The sequence below is a fragment of the Puma concolor genome, chromosome B3 (genome assembly GCF_028749965.1).
Source record: "Puma concolor isolate L17-30 chromosome B3, mPumCon1.1.hap2, whole genome shotgun sequence".
Taxonomy (NCBI): domain Eukaryota; kingdom Metazoa; phylum Chordata; class Mammalia; order Carnivora; family Felidae; genus Puma; species Puma concolor.
The window spans coordinates 35208386-35228401 of NC_141672.1; the positions used below are offsets into that span (position 1 = coordinate 35208386).

The following is a 20016-nucleotide window of genomic DNA, read 5'->3' on the forward strand; positions in this document are numbered from 1 at the left end:
ATCTGTTTGTACTGTTACTCAGGTTTTCAAATATTTCTGTCTTACCCACTAGACTAGAGGCTTCAAGAGCAAAGACTGTTACTTTGAATTCCCTACAGACCTTCCTTTTCAAGCATTTTAGGGCATTATAAACTTTCCCTAAAAAATAACATCTTTTGTAATACAGAGCGAACCCTTCCAGTTGAAGCAAGGGTGGTAGGACCCAAAATGCCATCTACTCTTGGCTTTATAAAGAGCCACTGCCCTTTATATCTGTTCGGCAGGGTAAATAAACATCAAGGGAAAAGAAAAGGATCAACAGAGTGGATATCTTTCTATGAAAACATTGGTCAACCCAAGATTTAATAATCTAATAAATGTTCACTTGCCTTTAAACTGCTTCTCTATTTTCAGTACACAAAGGAGGTCTTTAAAGATGCAAAAGAAGTATCCTAAGAAGAGTTTCAGAAATGATACAGAGTAGGCTACTTTAAAATACTGGGTAAAGGAAACAGCTGTTTCATATAGATGAGCCTTAGAGATAAAGCTAGGTGCAAAACTTCTTCAGAATCCTCTGGATTACCAGGCACATGTGTTCAAGAAAGTAAAACAGCACCCAGATCACCCCTTGTCAATGAAGAGAATTAAACTCAAGTCCAAATGTCTCAGATATAAAAGACACACCAATACTATATTGGACACTCAATGCAAAACAACTTCTATCATTCAACTGGTTGAACTTCTGTAACAGTAGGAAAACCTATTAAAAATATGACAGCTCTGGCTTGTCCTGCAGCAGTTTCTTGTGTGGCTCTCTAATTTTCATTCTGGAATGTTGTGCATCTGGCTGTGGTACACAGAATCCTTTGTTTCCTAGGGGATTCTACTACACCATGATAACTAAATACACTGTAACATTCTTGCTAAAATTTATTCTACTCAAATCTCAGTATTATTGAAAGAACATTCCAGAACTCAGAATCTAAATTTTGGGGGCGCCTGGGTGGCGCAGTCGGTTAAGCATCTGACTTCAGCCAGGTCACGATCTCGCGGTCCGTGAGTTCGAGCCCCGCGTCAGGCTCTGGGCTGATGGCTCGGAGCCTGGAGCCTGTTTCTGATTCTTTATCTCCCTCTCTCTCTGCCCCTCCCCCGTTCATGCTCTGTCTCTCTCTGTCCCAAAAATAAATAAACGTTGAAAAAAAAATAATTAAAAAAATAAAATAAAAAAAAAAAGAATCTAAATTTTGTGGTGCTAGAGCTGAAATGTAAAACCCTACATCTTACGAAGATTCACATGAACAATCCATCTGTTTTTTCTTTATCAAATTTAAGACATTATTTTGTCCTTTGCCAAAATGGCATCTACCATTTGGTACTTTTAATTTCCTCTTATTTTTCAAATAACAATTTATAACTAAGATGAAACAAAATGTTTTTGCTCAAAAAGTTTTGGACTGAAAAAACTGGCATAGGAGTTTAGCCCTCTCAGACCCCCATTCTAGCAGGAATTCAGAGTACAATCAGATTAACTGATTATTTACATTCTGCATCCAAGGAGGAACACCATCACTTTCCTGACTGGTCCATGTGGACTTGTTTTTGCTCAATACTTCTATCGTATGAGTGATAAAAAGCACTACTAGAAATACCAAAGGAGATAAAACATAAGTGGAATAAAAAGGCAATCAGATACACCACCCTCTATACATTCTAACCATTACATTTATGGAACATGCACATAGAACTGATGTTGGGTCATAAAAATAAGGCTCAAACATTTTTGAAAGGCTACAGTGTTCTTGGACCATAATGGAATTACAAATCAATAAAGTATTTTTTTAAATCTCCAAATTGGTGAAAATTACATTCTTCTAAATAACCCATGTATTAAAGAAAAGGACAAAGGGAATTAGTATTTCTGACAAGATGATAATGGAAAAATTACCTCAAAATTTGTAGGATGCCATTAAGTAACTGCTTAAAGGGATTTATAACTGCCTATTAGAAAAGAAAGATTTTAAAATCTAAGTTTTCTTCAGGAAACTAGAGCAAGTGCAAATTAAAGCCAAAGTAAGTATAAGTTAATGAAATGAGAGACCGACAATAAAGAAAACTAACAAAGACAAAAGGCCTCTGACTCTGTTCTTTTTCTAAAGTGTTTGGTTATTCTTTTTAATTTCCATATAAACTTTAAAGTCATCTTTTCAGAAAATTTTTTTTTCATGTTTATTTTTGAGAGAGATAGTGTGAGCAGGAGAAGGGCAGAGAAAGAGGAAGACACAGAATCTGAAACAGGCTCTAGGCTCTGAGCTGTCAGCACAGAGCCCAATTCAGGGTTTGAACCCACGAACTGTGAGATCATGACCTGAGCCAAAGTCGGATGCTTAACCAACTGAGCCACCCAGGTGCCCCTGAAATCCTCTTTTCAATTTCACAGAAACATCTGGGATTTTCTTTTTTGATAACACTTTTCTTGAGATACAATTCATTTATAATTCACCCATTTTAATTTTTTTTTTTTCCAACGTTTTTTATTTATTTTTGGGACAGAGAGAGACAGAGCATGAACGGGGGAGGGGCAGAGAGAGAGGGAGACACAGAATCGGAAACAGGCTCCAGGCTCCGAGCCATCAGCCCAGGGCCTGACGCGGGGCTCGAACTCACGGACCGCGAGATCGTGACCTGGCTGAAGTCGGACGCTTAACCGACTGCGCCACCCAGGCGCCCCTAATTCACCCATTTTAAAATGAATGATTCAATCATTTTTAGTATAGTCACAGAGTTCTGCATTCAACAGCACAATTTTAGAATATTTTCATCATCCTCCCACCCCAGCCAAAAAATCCATACCCCTAGGCAGCCACTCTCCATTGTCTCCCAACCCCCAGCCCCAGGCAACCACTAATCTACTTTAGGTCCCTATAGGTTTGCCATAAAATGTAATCATACAACATGTAGTCTTTTGTGACTGGCTTCTGTTACTTATAATGTTTTCGAGGTTCATCCATGATGCACCATGTAGGAATACTTCATTCCTTTTTCTGACTTTTTTGAAACTTCTAAATAAAACTGCAGTAATCAAGACAGTGTGTAATTAGCATAAATACAGCATGGAGTCCAGAAATAATCCTACCCCACTCTCCACTATATATTTGGCCAGGTGATTTTTTAAAAACATGCCAATTGAATTCAATGGGAAAAAGGACGGTCTTTTTCAAGAAATGATGCTAGAGCAACTGAACATCCACATGTGATTAAAAAAAATAATAAAAACAAAAACCACCAAACCAACACCATCCTTACTTCATACTAAAACAAAGACATTTTAGAGATTGTAGACCTAAGAGTAAAAGCCAAATACAAGAAAGCTATTACAAGAAAACATAGGATAAAATCTTTATAATCTTGGAAGTAGGCAAATATTTTTAGACAGTATGCAAAAATCATTACAAGAAAAATGAAAAAGAGTGCTTCTTTAAAATTAAAAATATTTTGAGAAAATATTTCCAGAATATATAAAAAAAAATTTACAACTCAATAAAACCACCATTTTAAAAAATAAGAGATGGGGCGCCTTGGTGGCACAGTTGGTTAAGCGTCCGACTTCAGCCAGGTCACGATCTCGCGGTCCGTGAGTTCGAGCCCCGCGTCGGGCTCTGGGCTGATGGCTCAGAGCCTGGAGCCTGTTTCCGATTCTGTGTCTCCCTCTCTCTCTGCCCCTCCCCCATTCATGCTCTGTCTCTCTCTGTCCCAAAAATAAATAAACGTTGAAAAAAAAAAAAATAAGACATTTCACAAAAGAATATACTTAAATAACCACATGAAAAAATACTATCATTAGTCATCAGGAAAATGCAAATGAAAACCTTAATGATACTTCACACTTATTAGAATGGCAAAAGTTGTTGACAAACCAACAAAAGCGAAAGCTGGTAAGATGTGAAGCAAATGGAACCAAAGTGGGAGCAAGTGGAACCAAACTGTTTTAAAACAGCTTTACAACTTTATACAGTTAAAATATACACTCACCATTTGATCCAGCAATTCAAAAAAACCCAAAAACATCCATATCCACCAAAAGACTGAATATTTCAAGCTGCTTTAATCCCACCAGCTCAAAATTGGAAACAACCCAAATGGTTTTTAACTGATGAATGAACCAACTGTGATATATTTAGCTCATGGTATACGACTCAGCAATATGTAGGTATGAACTGTTAGATGCAACACTGATAAATCTCAGTAACACTATGCTAATCAAAAGCCAGATGCAAACTTAAATATACACTATGGTTCCACTTAAATGAACTGCTAGAACAGACAAATCCACAGTCACAGAAAGGAAATTAGTGGTTGCCTAGGGAAGAATGGAGGGGTATTAACTTCAGAGAAGCATGGGGGCACCTGGGTAGCTCAAGTAAAAATCTCGTGGTTGTGGGATGGAGCCCCACATTGGGCTCTATGCTGAGCATGGAGCCTGCTTGGGATTCTGTCTCTCTCCCACCCCTTCTCTTTCAGAATAATAAACTTTTTTTATTTTTAATTTATATAAAGAAGCAGGAGAGAATTTTCTAAAGTGATGAAAATGTTCTAAATCTTGACTGGCATGGCAGTGACACAGCTATACATTTTGCCAAAACTCACTGAATTATACAGGTAAAATATATAAAATAATTTCAATAAAGTTAATTTTTAAAAATTAGAAATTTCTCATTAGAAAATCAAGCATACTGTAAACTAGTAAAACATCTTGGTCCTGATTAAGTTCTTCACTTAAAAATATGTATAATTGGTATCATTCTAGACCTTACTCAATTTGGGATAGCTAATTCAAAATAAATAATAGGATAAATAATCCCATGAGAGCACTCCAGACCACCAACCCAAAGAAGGTTGCCTAACATGTTCTGGAATGGTATACAGATAGCCCTTTGCACAATACTGAATCCTTGGAGAAGAAAAAACTAACAAAAAAGTTAAGTGTGCAAATTAGAAAATTGAAAAATTAGGCTGAACAAGTAGGATGAAGTCCACTCTCGTCCTTAATATCCAGCCTTTTCCTTAAGCAACCATGGTATTTCTTCTGGTCTACCAAAGTAATTACTGGGCACTAAGTTTCATAGAGTATCAGTTTTGTTTTCTTTTTTATTTATTTATTTATTAAAAAAAATTTTTTTTCAACGTTTATTTTTGGGACAGAGAGAGACAGAGCATGAACGGGGGAGGGGCAGAGAGAGAGGGAGACACAGAATCGGAAACAGGCTCCAGGCTCCGAGCCATCAGCCCAGAGCCCGACGCGGGGCTCGAACTCACGGACCGCGAGATCGTGACCTGGCTGAAGTCGGACGCTTAACCGACTGCGCCACCCAGGCGCCCCAGTTTTGTTTTCTTTATTGTGACCCCCTCAAGAACAGCCAGTGACCATGTCTCATTTTTTTGGCTATCATCCCAAGTGCTAAGAACAACAGATACTTTGACTCTATTAATTAATGAACTTAACAATTATGTTGCAAAAACTGAAAAAAGGGTGAAACACTACTTTAACCAGATAGCCTACTTTAAAGATTGCCTAAAGAAAGCAACCAGAATTACGCTCATCATGTAGGATGAGAAAGTCCTTGATTGTCTATAGCCTAAGACACTGAAAAATATGACCTTCACATATAGATTGAATAAGAAACATAAGCAGACCGAGAACGGGAAAAGATATTATCTTGGGGAGGAAGAAAGAGGGCTGGTGGCTATGGTGTATAGCCAAGAATCAGGAAAGGAGTGATGTTATGCTTTTAATGACTTTTTTTTTTTTAATAAATGTTAAAAAAAATTTTTTTTTTCAATATATGAAGTTTATTGTCAAATTGGTTTCCATACAACACCCAGTGCTCATCCCAAAAGGTGCCCTCCTCAATACCCGTCAACCACCCTCCCCACCCTCCCAACCCCCATCAACCCTCAGTTTGTTCTAAACAATACGGAATGCTTCACGAATTTGCGTGTCATCCTTGCACAGGGGCCATGCTAATCTTCTCTGTATCGTTCCAATTTTACTATATGTGCTGCCGAAGCGAGCACGCTTTTAGTGACTTTTAAGGATATTATACAGGGGCGCCTGGGTGGCTCAGTTGGTTGAGCGTCCGACTTCAGCTCAGGTCATGATTTCACAGTCTGTGAGTTCAAGCCCCGCATTGGGCTCTGTGCTGACAGCTCAGAGCCTGGAGCCTGCTTCGGATTCTGTGTCTCCCCCTCTCTCTGCCCCTCCCCTGTTCATGCTCTGTCTCTCTCTGTCTCAAAAATAAATAAAAACATTTAAAAAAAAAAAAAAAAAAAAAAAGGATATTATACAAAAGTGTGACGATGTGTGTTTATGGTTTTTTTTTTTTAATTTTTTTTTTTAACGTTTATTTATTTTTGAGACAGAGAGAGACACAGCATGAACGGGGGAGGGGCAGAGAGAGAGGGAGACACAGAATCGGAAGCAGGCTCCAGGCTCTGAGCCATCAGCCCAGAGCCCGACGCGGGGCTTGAACTCGCGGACCGCGAGATCGTGACCCGAGCTAAGTCGGACGCTCAACCGACTGAGCCACCCAGGCGTCCCTGTTTGTTTTTTGAGAGAGGGCATAAGTGATTGAAGAGCAGAGAGAGAGAGACACAGAAAGAGAGAGAAGCCGGGCTCGCCAGCGGCTTGTGTTTTTTACCTGAAGCAGGACACAAGCTCATCTGACATGGGACTCGCACTCACCAACTATGAGATCATGACCTGAGCTCAAGTCATATGCTTAACGACTGAGCCACCCAGGCACCCTGTTTATGGTTTTTAAGGAGATTTAGAGAGAACAAATGAAATGAGGAGACTAAATGATTCCTCTGTAAAACAGAAATATTTAAGATATTTGGGGCATCTGAGTGGCTCATCAGTAGAGCATTTGACTTTGGCTCAGGTCATGATCTCATGGTTCCCTGAGTTTGAGCCCCCCCATCAGGCTCTCTACTGTCAGCACAGAGCCCGCTTTGGATCCTCTGTCCCCTTTCTTTTTGTCCCTCCCCCACTCACACACCCTCTCTCTCAAAAATAAGCATTAAAAAAAAGTGGGGTGTGGGGAGTGCCTGGGTGGCTCAGCTGGTTAAGCATCCAACTCTTGGTTTCAGCTTAGGTCATGATCTCACACAACTTGTGGGTTCGAGCCCTGTGTCAGGCTCTGTGCTGACAGCGTGGGGCCTGCCTGGGATTCTGTATCCCTGTCTCTCTCTGCCTCTCCACCCTCATGCTCGCTCACTTTCTCTCAGAAATAAACATTAAAAAATAAAAAATTAGAAAAAATTTTTTTAAAAATCAGCAAAAAACAAGGGAAAGTACTTGTTACTTTGATATAGTAAGTCACTTGACAGTTTTCATTTCACATATTTATTTTTTTAAATTTTTTTTTTTTCAACGTTTATTTATATTTGGGACAGAGAGAGACAGAGCATGAACGGGGGAGGGGCAGAGAGAGAGGGAGACACAGAATCGGAAACAGGCTCCAGGCTCTGAGCCATCAGCCCAGAGCCTGACGCGGGGCTCAAACTCCCGGACCGCGAGATCGTGACCTGGCTGAAGTCGGACGCTTAACCGACTGCGCCACCCAGGCGCCCCCATTTCACATATTTAAACAAAGTCAATGCTTTCTGATTAAGTACATCAGTATAGTTTTATTACTAACGATGTTTAGTAAAATGTGAACTACCTCAACCATGTCCAGCATCTAAAATAATTAAAAAAAATGTTTCCGTTTCAGGTCATTTGAGAAGACCAAAGGGGGAAGGCAAATAGAACATAAATTTCAATGAGAAAAAAGAGAAAAAAGAAGAGAAAATCAAGAGCACCCAAGTCGGCTCCCCACATATACAGAGTATCTAACAAAGAAAAGTGGGTAATCCCTAAGAATCTGCTGAGAACTTTTTTCTTTGGGGGTAGAAAGCAGGGCGGTCACATAATCTCTATTGGAAATAACAGGGACCCATATAAAGAAGGTTAAGGAATACCAAGAGTAACCACACATTTGGGATAACAATAGAGACTGTGTGGGGAACAACAAGGGAAGTCCCTGCTTTGGAGAGCTGTCACAGTCCAGCCAGAAGCAACAACAGAAATTTTGGGAAAAGTGACAGGGCTCAAAGAATAATCAGTTTGAAAGCTCAAGCCGATGTAGCTTTTAAGCACTTGTGACATATTAGGTCATGACTCTTTCATGTTTACTTTCAGTGGAACAGTACAACATTATTACCTTTGGATTCTTGCCTTCCTTGGCCAATAATGCACGAAGTCTCTCTTGTGAAGGGGGTGCAATGAAGATAATATAAGGTTTCAAGTCTGAATTCCGGAGAGTCTTCAATGACTATTAAAAAAAAAATATTTTGGATCTTTATAATAATTTTCATCATTTATTTGCTTCCCAGTAATATACTCCAAATAATATCATTAAAAAAAAAAACAAAACATTGCCTATGAATGTTTCCAAACATCTTTGTAACAATTCACAATATTTTAAGATCCTACCATTCACTGTAAGAATATATTATGTACCTATGCAACACACACACACGAATTAGCTTGCCCTGTTTATATAATGAAATAAAAATGACACTGAAGGTATACAACTATGTGATGCTAAAATATCCTCTAATAAGATCACATAAAGATTATAAATAACCATATTCAAATTCCATTTTGGAGGAAGTAGAAATAAGCAGTAATGTTATTGGGTGCTGGGAGCTAAATACAAGCAGAATATAAAGAAAAATTTCACACACATATATAAAAAGAAGTTCTGGAAAAGTACACCCAAGAAAAAGCAGACTGAATTAGGAGATTGTGGTTTTCACCCTGCCTTTGCCACTGCATGACTGTGTGTTCCTCAACTGAAGCACACGGTCTAAACAGGGATTACAGGAACATGCTTTTTCTATCTAATAACATTATTAAGACAATACGCTTTAACTACCCTAAGTTCTTTGATAAATGTTTTCACCCAATTTAACATTAAAGAATTCTGAAGGCATTTAGTGAAAGCATTTATACTTTCTTTAAAATGTTTTTAATGTTTATTTATTTTTGACAGAGAGAGACAGAGACAACAGTGTGAGCAGGGAAGGGGCAGAGAGGGAGACACAGAATCTGAAGCAGGCTCCAGGCTCTGAGCTCCAAGCTGTCAGCCCAGAGCCCGATTTGGGGCTTGAACCCAAGAACTGCAACCGCAAGATCATGACCTGACCTGAGCTGAAGTTGGATGCTTAACTGACTGAGCCACGAGGTGCCCCGCATTTATACTTTTCTTTTTTGTTTTTTTACATTTATTTTTGAGACAGAAAGAGACAGAGCACAAGTGGGGGAGGGGCAGAGAGAGAAGGAGACAGAATCCGAAGCAGGCTCCAGGCTCTGAACTGTCAGCACAGAGCCCGACTCGGGGCTCCAACTCACAAACCATGAGATCATGACCTGAGCCAAAGTCGGGCACTTATCCGACTGAGCCACCCAGGTGCGCCCCTGTACTTTTCTTAAATCAAATGTTTATAATTGAAATAGTAGAGACTAAGTTCTTTTGTCCACTAAAAAAACAGATGACCAGTGGAAAAAATAGTATGAGAACTTTATTTACCTGTGTACGAAGACTTAAAAGACATATTTTGCCAGAGTTGATCACTTGCCGTACAGAATCTATGCTGGTTCCATACAGATTCTTCTCAAATTCACCATGTTCAATGAACTTTCCAGCTGCTATGTCTGCCTCAAATGCTTGCCGTGAAACAAAGTGGTAATCTCTACCAGCTACTTCGTGGTCTCGCCTACTCCGAGTTGTATCTAGGCAAACAAAATCAGGTAAAAATAACGGGCATGGATCAGAGTAAAGATGGGGGATATTTCTGCTAGTCAGGAAAAATTTTAATTTTGTAATACAGAGGAAATGTAAAATGACGAACTGAGGAAATGTTAAGAGCCCATGTGTTTAACACTGACTGGTTTTATTTCTAGACTGAGAAATGAACAAAAATGTGGTTTTAGTATCTTAATAATAGTTACATTTAATTGCCGTAACACATTTTATGCTTACACTTTAAATTGCTTCTTGCATTTAAACACTACCATTTTTTTCCTAAAGTTTATTTCCATAAGATTAGGCACTGTGTAATATTTATTCACTTACTTACCTATTTATTATTTACTTATACTATTTAATTTTAAGATACAGCTTTTTTTTAAACGTTTATTCATTTTTGAGAGAGACAGAGCACGAGTAGGGGAGGGGCAGAGAGAGGAGACACAGAATCCAAAGCAGGCTCCAGGCTCTGAGTTGTCAGTATAGAGCCCGATGTAGGGCAAGATCATGACCTGAGCTGAAGTCAGACACTTAACCAACTGAGCCACCCAGGCGCCTCTAGGTACTATAAAATCTTTAAACAGAACTTCTGTGTTCAGACATTCGGTCTACATTTTTATCTTCTGCATCAGTTTAAAAAACAGAAGCTGATTCCATATTGAATAGGGAATCGTAAGAAACCCAAATTGAAATTCATTTAGAAAGTAATTAGTACCACAGGAAAAATGGAAATTTCTCAATAATGACTATCTTGAGTTACATATTCTCAAAAGATTTGATTAAAACAAAGTTCCTCTTTTCTGGGCAAAACTATTTTTGATGAACTGGATGAAAAATTTCCCTCCAGTTAGGTTCTAAGATAGAAAATTGAAAAGCACAGGAAAATGAGAATGCATCCAAACTTACGAGGAACCGCAGATGCAAAGCGGTCTTTTTCCTTGTTCATGAGCCTCTGACGCAATTCATTCTGGCCACAGTTCTGTGGACCAATCAGAATGATAGGTCTTTTCCTATTTGCTGGCTGATGATAAAGTGACATTTCCTCATAAGTTAAGATCTCTTCATTGTCATAATCTTTGAAAAAGAAAAAGTTAAGCCCTTCAGATAGAATTATTGCCATGTAATAAAAATGTACTCAAATTTTCCAAAAAATTGGAGAGAAGACACTTTATTATCATTAAAAATGCTTAGCTTTTTGGATCAAGATAGTAATAACTGGGTAGGATTATATGAATATTTTCCAATGTGAATATATACTTCCCAGGATACTACGAAAATAAATCAGACAATATACTGATCTTTCTGGAAGTGTTTACTGCTCCTTATGCTTCATAGTTTGAATGTTTTAATACAATATAACTACACTCCTTCTTATGTAAAATAACTAGTTTGCAGTCAATACTCTGTCAGAGGGTGGGCACCAGGGGATAAACTAATGAGAATATTATCTGCCATTTTTGTAAAATGGAGATAATACTTCACTTAGAGGGTTGGTTTAAGGATCAGACACAATATATATGCTGAGCACAACACCTGGCACTGACAAACATTTACAAATAGTAGCTACAACTAGTGTTATCAGAGAAAGTAGGGATACTTTTCTGTGATTATATAACTTGAAATCAGATCATATGTGTGCTATCCGAACTTGGAATACTAACTTGAGGTCACGATTCAAGATGTATAAATTGTGAAAGGTGGGGTAACATTCCTAAAGCCCATAACCCAGATGAAATCAGAGCTGTCAAGTGGTAAGAACAAAGGCAGAGAACTAGCAGCCTGCTATCTTCTCACTCCTGTTCTCACTCCCTGACGGGGAAAGAGCACCAGATATATGGTCACACTTGGCTGTAAGTTCCACGGGGTCAGGCAATCATTTTAGTCTTGCCAGTGCTTTGCACAGAGTGCAGAATAGGAACCCAAACTGTCTAGATTCGAGCTCAGCTATATATGCTTTAAGAACTAAAGCAGATTTTTAATATTTGAACTTCAGTTTGTTAATCTGTAATCTCAAGGAATTTATTGTGAGGCCTAAATGGATGAAAGTATCTAAAGTATATAGTTACTACCCCTGGAATAGAATGGTTATTATAAATGATAGTTATTATTGTAGAAATATAATTCCTGCCTTTCCCAAAATACTTTACACTCTGAAAAATCTGAGTTCTTCCTTCTAACATGTACAATCAGACTGTGGCAGCATTTTTATTTATAAAGACTTAGTTTATAGATCTGTAAGCTTCAGATATGCAGGTTTTCTATAATAGCTATTAGAGCTGAACCAATTTAGTATGTTTCAAAAGATGCAGAAACATATATTACTTACCCAAATATAGAGCAAAGGATTAAAAATTCAATAAATCTTAATGACATAGTGATTTAATTAGCATTATGGATATTTATTTTGGAAAAAAAATTTTTATTAAAGTAGACTGAATCTCTTTTAAATAGAATTTTTCAATAACCTATGTTATTTTTGTGTTTAATTTATGCTACCTAAAAAAAAAAACCTCAAGATACTGAGAGAATAATAAGCCTTATAAATTGTATAAGAAGTTAAGGAGTGTCTTTGCTTTATTATTTGGCTTGTTTCTGACATGAAGCAAAGCAGAGGGAGAAAATTCTAATGCACGTTAAGGACCAATGAAGAAGGTAATGAAAAGCAGTAAATGAGGTTGGGTTTATAAAAATTGGATGTGGAAACTGCCGAACTAAGGTAGTTGGTGCCTAATAGAGAGGCAACAGCCATCACTCAGGTCCAGCAGACTGCTGTCACTTGTGAACACAAACCCTGTGTTACTAGAGCCTTTGATGTGTAGAGAAGCTACACTTAAAATTTTTTTTTTAAATCTTAGTAATAAAACAAAACAAAAACACTCTCCTTTTGTGCCTGACTCAGCCAACAGGTAGCAGGCTCTGTGGAAGGGTTGTCTTGGTGACATGAGTTACTGTAAACAAAATACTCATTTGGAGGCATGTATTAATTTTGCAAAGAATTTAAGTAGGAAAAACAGGAATCTATCAAACACTACATAATGCTAAATTGTACTTTAATTTTTATGCCAGTTTTTCTCTAAACTCAAAACACTGCATTACTCATAGGATTCCAAAAGAAAATAATTTCTGCTAAACGACTTTCTTAAGCACATATGTTACATTAAGAAGCAAAATAGGACTAATAGTATAACTCCCTAAAAATAGCAGTTTAATTTCTTTCAAGTGTTAGATACAGACCTCTTTGAGATGTAAATCCAGCTATATCTTAGAGGAGAACTCACCATCATTTTTATTTGCATTATATAAAACCTTTTTCCTCTTCTTTTTATTCTTCTTTGCACACCATAGTTTTCCTGTTGAACAATCAGAAACAACTATAAATGTGGTACTTGTTTCCTTGAACAAAGCTATGTATTTCAAATTAAAGAACTGAAATAGTTTTCCATTGAAATTTATAAACACATATTACATTGTTCACAGAACTATTTTTCAGGGAAACAGTTACAATTTTCCATTAGTCTCACATCACAGACACTTTTTAATACTTAAATCTTGTCCTTCATTTAGAGTCCTAAGATAATCAGTTTTGCTGCTCATATCACTCTTACCATGAATACATCTTTCTTGACAGTTCTAACTGATTTAAACAGTTCAGATGGAGACCCAAGAAACCTCTCATTAATGTCAAATATTAAGTGTCCAACCTGATTTTTCTGGCTCCTTATCTTCCTCTATGGTTTGCTTCATAGCTTCCCTTTGCTGCTGAAAGCTTTTCCCTTAGTAGCAGAAAGAAAATAATTAGTATAATTAAATTAGTATAATTTAAGACAAAAGAATAGAAGGGTTTTTGTTTTTTTAATCAAGGGGAAAACACCAGAAGTAACTCTTCACTTATATTCCTTTTTTTGGTTATGGTAACCTTCTTTTAATATAAACATATAAACCACAAAAGAAACAAACAGGCAACAATAATACAATCCATTATAAGATGTTTCTAATATGTCAAACACTAATGTTGGACTATGATCAAATGTAAATTAGAGGGTACATTATTTAATGGTAAGACACATATTTTAAAAAGTTCTTGTGAATTCCCCTCTGTGGTCTCAGTCTAAGAGATGGATTGTGACAAATAGTTTTCCTTTTCACTCTCTTTTCCTCAACATGCAATTTTCAACAAAACTTAAAAGTTGTATTCTCTGTATTCTAGCACACAGTAATGTTTTATGACTAAAAGTATTAACTGGCCTCTTTTCAGCATTATTGTTATCAGTAATAATTACTGATATTTATACATTATAACTGTTTGATTCTTTGGTTCAAGGTTTCTGTGAGTAGGATCAACATTTATTTGCTTTTCAAAGAACCTTCCAGCCCTTACCTCCCTACCCACTTTCCAGTGGTTCTTAGTAATCAAACCAGTTACTATTTATTTCCCTTTCTCATATACAAATGAAAAAACAAAAAATTAGACACAGAAATAACTGGATGGATTCAATCATAAGATATAAATATGTTCTAGAGATTACTGGGTTAACTCCCAAAGAATAGATTGTACTTACTTGACACAAAATTTTATCCAAAACAGAGTCTTTTTAATTTTTCAATTTAACCAACAAGTAGCATTTGGAAAAGGTTTTTCTGAGGGGAGGATCACCATAAAGTAAACTAAAATAGTAGTAGATACCATTTGTTTCCAGTTACGATTTCTTATCAGGCCCCAATTGACAGATTTTTATGCATAACATTGATGTTTTTATGAAGCATTATTTTCTGAATTTACAGGTGAGGTAGCTACACCTCAATGAAATTAAATGATTTACTGAAGACTCAAAAGGAGCAGAATTAGGATTCAAATTCCTATCTCTTACTCTCCAAGACAGTGCTCTTTTCATGGTACTATGAAACCATAACATTTTATTTCCTCTTTTTTATGTTTTCCTCCCTTCAATGGAATTGACTGCTCTTTCTTCTCAATAACTAATAATGTATAATGAGATCAGTTTAATTTTAGATCATGTAGTAAAGAATCTGTGATACATATGGAAGACACCAGGCTATGTGCTGAGGGTACAAAGACATGAAACTCAGTCTAGTTGGCAGAATATATTCCCTTTTAAATCTTCCTGCCATCATATGAGAGTATGTCAGCTATAATTATAAGCCTCCAAATGTTTAAAGTATTAAGTTTCAGCCTCACTATCAACCAATCCTAGGACATGTTTTACTAGAATATAGTATCTTATAATAGAAGATAAATAATAAACCAGTGTTAGAAAATTTAATAGTTCAATTTTTACAAAGCTTTCATTAAGCATTTACTATGTAGAAAGTACTACGTTGGATCTTGGTTCTGGATCATTTAAAATTATCTCAAATTAAAGAAATTATTTCCAGGAGGTCACTTTACAAAATAATATGTGAACATTCACCATTTGAATTTAAGATACTACTCAATGTATTCCCTTGCATTTATTCTTCTCAATCCCTTTTTCTTCACATATACATATGTACATATATATGTTTTAATCATTTTTTTACTTCCACCTTTCAGCTACCAATGATACAAATAAATGAAAAACATTTCATTCTAAGTTTTTCCTTTTAGAATTAAGATTTTAATATAGGCGGCTTTCAAAGTTTTTGATTTTCATCTTGTTTTCAGAGATCTACCTTAAAATCAAATGTATTTTTTTTTGAAAGATAAAAGTGGTTTTACTTAAAAAACTTGGACTGGAGTTCAACTTTTTAAATTTTTATATCTAGTTTTTTTTTTTTTGTTTCAAGCCAAGGATTCTTGGATATCAATAAGCAAATTCCATCTATGTTGGCGTAATCTGCAGAACTCAGTGTATTTCATAAGAACAAAAGCAAAACCATTAATACTGAGTCTGATACACTCAAGAAGCATTAAAGATAACCAGGTTATCTTCAGGAGCTATACAGACTGCAATGCTAGTAAAAACAAGTAACTATGGTGATGGAAAATTTTAGAGCACTAAAATTTTAAAGTAAGTAAAAAAGAAATAAATGTAAGTATCTGATGTTAACAGATTTAGAAAAAATAAGGAGCAAAATAATTTTGATCAGTTACATATTAAAATGTTTAAAAGCATTATAGTCATGTACTTCTATGGCACATTTTTATAGTACATATGGATGTAGACTGTTGTTATGACAGCAGACATTAATGGAAGGTAGACAATATGACTTCTTAAGAAGTCTTCTAACAAAACCATCATCAAACTCAAACTAAGGTGGGTTCATTTATTTGTCCTATAAAAAAAAACCTTACAAATGATATCACTGAAATCTCCTTGGTGCATCTCTATACTTTTAGAAACTCAATACAATCAGTCAATATACTCTAGTTCTAAATATTTATGGGCTAAGGCTGGCATGATGAGAAGATATCAAATTGATATTTGGCATGAGCACTAAGTAGAACATGATGGCTGCTCAATACCGCAGGATTTCTAGAGGAACATCTCATGTCTGTTACTGTGAAGAATCAAGGGTGTAGCATCATCCCCTGAAGTTAATATAAGAAGCCCATTCCTCATTCCTTGAAATATGACTGAGTATAGACAGAATCTGTTTTCAGCTTTTGGATTTTAAAGCAGACGGTTTGTGGCCTTCTGTGGTTTTATACACATAGACTCAACTGCATGAAAAAGTAACTACATCCGTTTTTTAAGGACATGAAAAAGTGAGTTCTTCTCTGTGAAGCCTTATATTTTAAATATATTTTTTTTAAGTTTATTTGTTTTTAGAAAGAGTGAACAGGGGTGAGGCAGAGAGGGAGAGAGAGAGAATCCCAAGCAGGCTCCACACTATCAGTGGCAGAGCCTGACATGGGGCTTGATCTCACAAACTGTGAGATCATGAACTGAGCCAAAACCAAGAGCCAGATGCTTAACTGACTGAGCCACCCAGATGCCCCAAAATGATTTTTTTTTAATTTTTAAAAAAATTTTTAAAATTTACATCCGAGTTAGTTAGCATATGGTACAACAATGATTTCAGGAGTAGATTCCTTAATGCCCCTTACACATTTAGCCCTTCCCCCCTCCCACAACCCTTCCAGTAACCCTCTGTTTGTTCTCCATATTTAAGTCTCTTATGTTTTGTTCCCCTCCCTGTTTTTATATTATTTTTGCTTCCCTTCCCTTTGTTCATCTGTTCTGTGTCTTAAAGTCCTCACATGAGTGAAGTCATAAGATATTTGTCTTTCTCTAATTTCGCTTAGCATAATACCCTCTAGTTCCATCCACATAGTTGCAAATGGCAAGATTTCATTCTTTTTTATTGCCGAGTAATACTCCATTGTGTGTGTGTGTGTGTGTGTGTATACACACATACCACATCTTCTTTATCCATTCATCCATCGATGGACATTTGGGCTCTTTCCAAAGTGTTCTTTTAAATATGTACTTTATACTATATTGTCTTTTTACCTGGAACAAGCCCAGCTAGAGGTTGATTATCTTCGTCCCCTTCTCTATAGGCTTGCCACCAATTTGGATCTTCTTGACTGATGACATGAAGTATATCGCCTTTTTGAAAAGATAGACCTAACTCTCGACACGGAACATAAGGGTCATCTGAGGGGTCATAGTCAAAATGAGCTTTCACATGGATCTAAAAGATAAAAAGGGTAAAAATCAAAACAACGGTAATGATGAAATGGCAACACAAAATATTCAGCATAAATATAATCAAAATGTTACAATTTTATTAGTGCAAAGCAATTATGAGTTGAAAGAAGGGAGGTTTAGTTAAGTAACTGCAGTATTTTCTCAGGCTTGTTTTCTTCAGTTAAGTTCATCACTCTGTTGATTACAAACATGTACTAGAGTACAAACAACAAACAAAAACTGTATAAAAGTATGCACAGGACTGCACTGTTAGCTGCTAACTGAGCCTGAAGTGCTAAGGGGCCTCAAAGGCTTGAGAGAAGCAGAAGGAATGTAACTGAGACCCTTTCCCCCTCTATTCCTGACCTTTGAAAACAATGACTCTGCAGTAAGGTATGTAATTTCTAAACCACTACTATCTAGAAATGTGGACTAACCTCACCACATCTGTCACCTATGCAGGAGAGTGTCAGTTTCCCTGGTGCTGTTACCCTTCTTGAATACACTGTCAGTGCGACTGTGCCTTAAACTTCTCTCAGTGTTTCTTTTAAAAGGGATCTGTTTAGGTTCAGAAACAATCACACCCCAAACTGCTAAAATCACCTAAATCAAGTTTATAATAAATTCCTGTGTATTCTATTTGTAGGCTTTGAAATTTAACTAGTTGTATGGTTATAATTTTTGCTAACAATTTTTCTGCATATCAAAAAAATGTGTTACACTTGCAGCATTAAAGGTAGGTAAGAATTCACATGAATCTTACTGAGAGCTAAGTTATTCCTATACTATTTCCTCCAATATACCTCTGTAAGATGTAACAAAGTTGTCTTAATTTTAATAAAGTAAAAAGAATTAATATTAATATTCTCTTTAACTTTCCATTATAATTTTCATCCAGCCTGGTTAAGTGACATGTGGCATTTCCTAAATCTGTAAGAAGTCCATTTTCATCTAATGAAATCCAGCACCTATATGCAATGAGTGTTTCTGCCCCATAGAGGTTAAACTTCAGGTTTCAGCTCAATGAGCCAAGCAACTAATTGACAGCTTAAGAATTTTATTATTCGGAGTCCTTTTCTATCCAATTGTTATTGCCTTTCACATCCTCACCATAATTGAGGCCACCTATCATAAAAATAATACTGGTCTATTTCAAGAATTGTTTTATGAAAGTACAGTATCTTTTTTCAGCTCCTAAAACACAAAATTGAGTATTTTCAATGATGATGGATATATGAAATTTGATAAAACACTTTCTAAGTGATAAAAATATATCTCTATCTATCTAATCCATCTCCCTCCATAAGGCATAACCAAGAATCCTCATGAAAGTAACAGCCTCTTTCAGAAATTATGCTTGAGGGTGTCTTAAATATTTTTATAATTTCAGAAAAATATTTTACTAACTACTATATATAGGAAATGAGAAAATCCAACTCCCAATATAAAACTGGCAATACTGAAATAAAGCAAATGATCCAGTTAAAAATGCAGAACTTACATAGCTAGTCTGCTTTTTTGGGGTTATCTTTTCATGGATGTACTCTGTAAGTTCAAATAGTACACAAAGTCATAAATGTATGGCTCAATGAATTCCACAAATGAAACATACCTGTATAAACAGCATGCAAATCAAGAACGAGAATATCACCAGCATGCGAGAAGCCCTGACTCCTGTACCTTTCGGTCACTAACCACTCTATGTCCTCCAAGGGCAAACATCATCCTGATTTCTAGAAGCATAGATTAGTTTTCCCGGTACTTTGCTTCATACAAATGGAATCACAACGTACACACTCTTGGATTAAATATGGTTAAGAGACCTCTTTCATTTGGACTGTGTTCTGCTGCATTCCAGCTAGAGAGTGCCCTAAAGAGCCTTACTGTTAATGTGAAAACAGAGTTTTAACACATTGAAAACTCTGCCAGGTAAAACCAAAAATAAATTTTAGAAAGTTATACAAAAGTAGCAGAGAATCAAAACACAGTTGAGACTTTGATTAAAGAGATTATACATACAATTTATAACCTTGGCATAAAATGTAGGATAATCTAGAAGTCCCTGTCAACTATCCCTGTCAACCAACCTTCCAAAATCTGCTTAAATTGTTGCCTTTTTAGCCAAAGAGTCTTAGGAATCTAATTATGGAATCACAGGGATTATTTAAGGAGGTATAGAGATTTTTGTTATCAGGCTTTTATTTTAGACATCTAGGAGATCAGACTAATTTGGTAACCTGACTGACGATTTTATCAAATAGCTTTCTGAAAGCAATACAGAGCATGTTTTCAAAGTGTTCTGCTAAGATCACTTGCCTAGAATGTTTATCAAAATACTAAATTCTTATGCCACATCTCCGACTTTGACTCTGCATTTTAACTAGGTTCCTCGGATAACTGTTACACACATGCCATTTAAAATGTACCCTAGTGCCTGGGTGGCTCAGTCAGTTAAGCATCCAACATCAGCTCAGGTCATGATCTCATAGTTTGTGATTCGGGCCCTGTGTTGGGCTCTGCACTGACAGCTCAGAGCCTGGAGCCTGCTTCAG

The 20016-nt window shown here is 36.4% G+C and overlaps 1 protein-coding gene, 1 long non-coding RNA gene and 1 other non-coding gene across 5 annotated transcripts in view; 1 reads left to right on the plus strand and 2 right to left on the minus strand.

Annotated features, from left to right (window-relative positions):
• Positions 1–20016, minus strand: part of PALS1 (protein associated with LIN7 1, MAGUK p55 family member) — a 95992-nt gene that overhangs the window by 3088 nt on the left and 72888 nt on the right. For all 3 annotated transcript variants that reach the window (XM_086709494.1, XM_086709493.1, XM_086709495.1), the window contains exons 8-13: positions 17285–17468; positions 13532–13603; positions 13109–13180; positions 10737–10904; positions 9612–9814; positions 8241–8351 (exon numbers count right to left, since the gene is read on the minus strand). In XM_086709494.1, coding sequence (XP_086565620.1) covers positions 8241–8351; positions 9612–9814; positions 10737–10904; positions 13109–13180; positions 13532–13603; positions 17285–17468 — 810 coding nt within the window. The remainder of the gene's footprint in view (positions 1–8240; positions 8352–9611; positions 9815–10736; positions 10905–13108; positions 13181–13531; positions 13604–17284; positions 17469–20016) is intronic.
• On the minus strand, positions 5945–6051 carry LOC147579886 (U6 spliceosomal RNA). The gene has a single exon (XR_015253073.1). It is a non-coding gene; the product is annotated as a U6 spliceosomal RNA (small nuclear RNA).
• LOC147579887 (uncharacterized) lies at positions 7616–11127 on the plus strand. The gene is made up of 2 exons (XR_015252277.1): positions 7616–7882; positions 9075–11127. It is a non-coding gene; the product is annotated as an uncharacterized LOC147579887 (long non-coding RNA).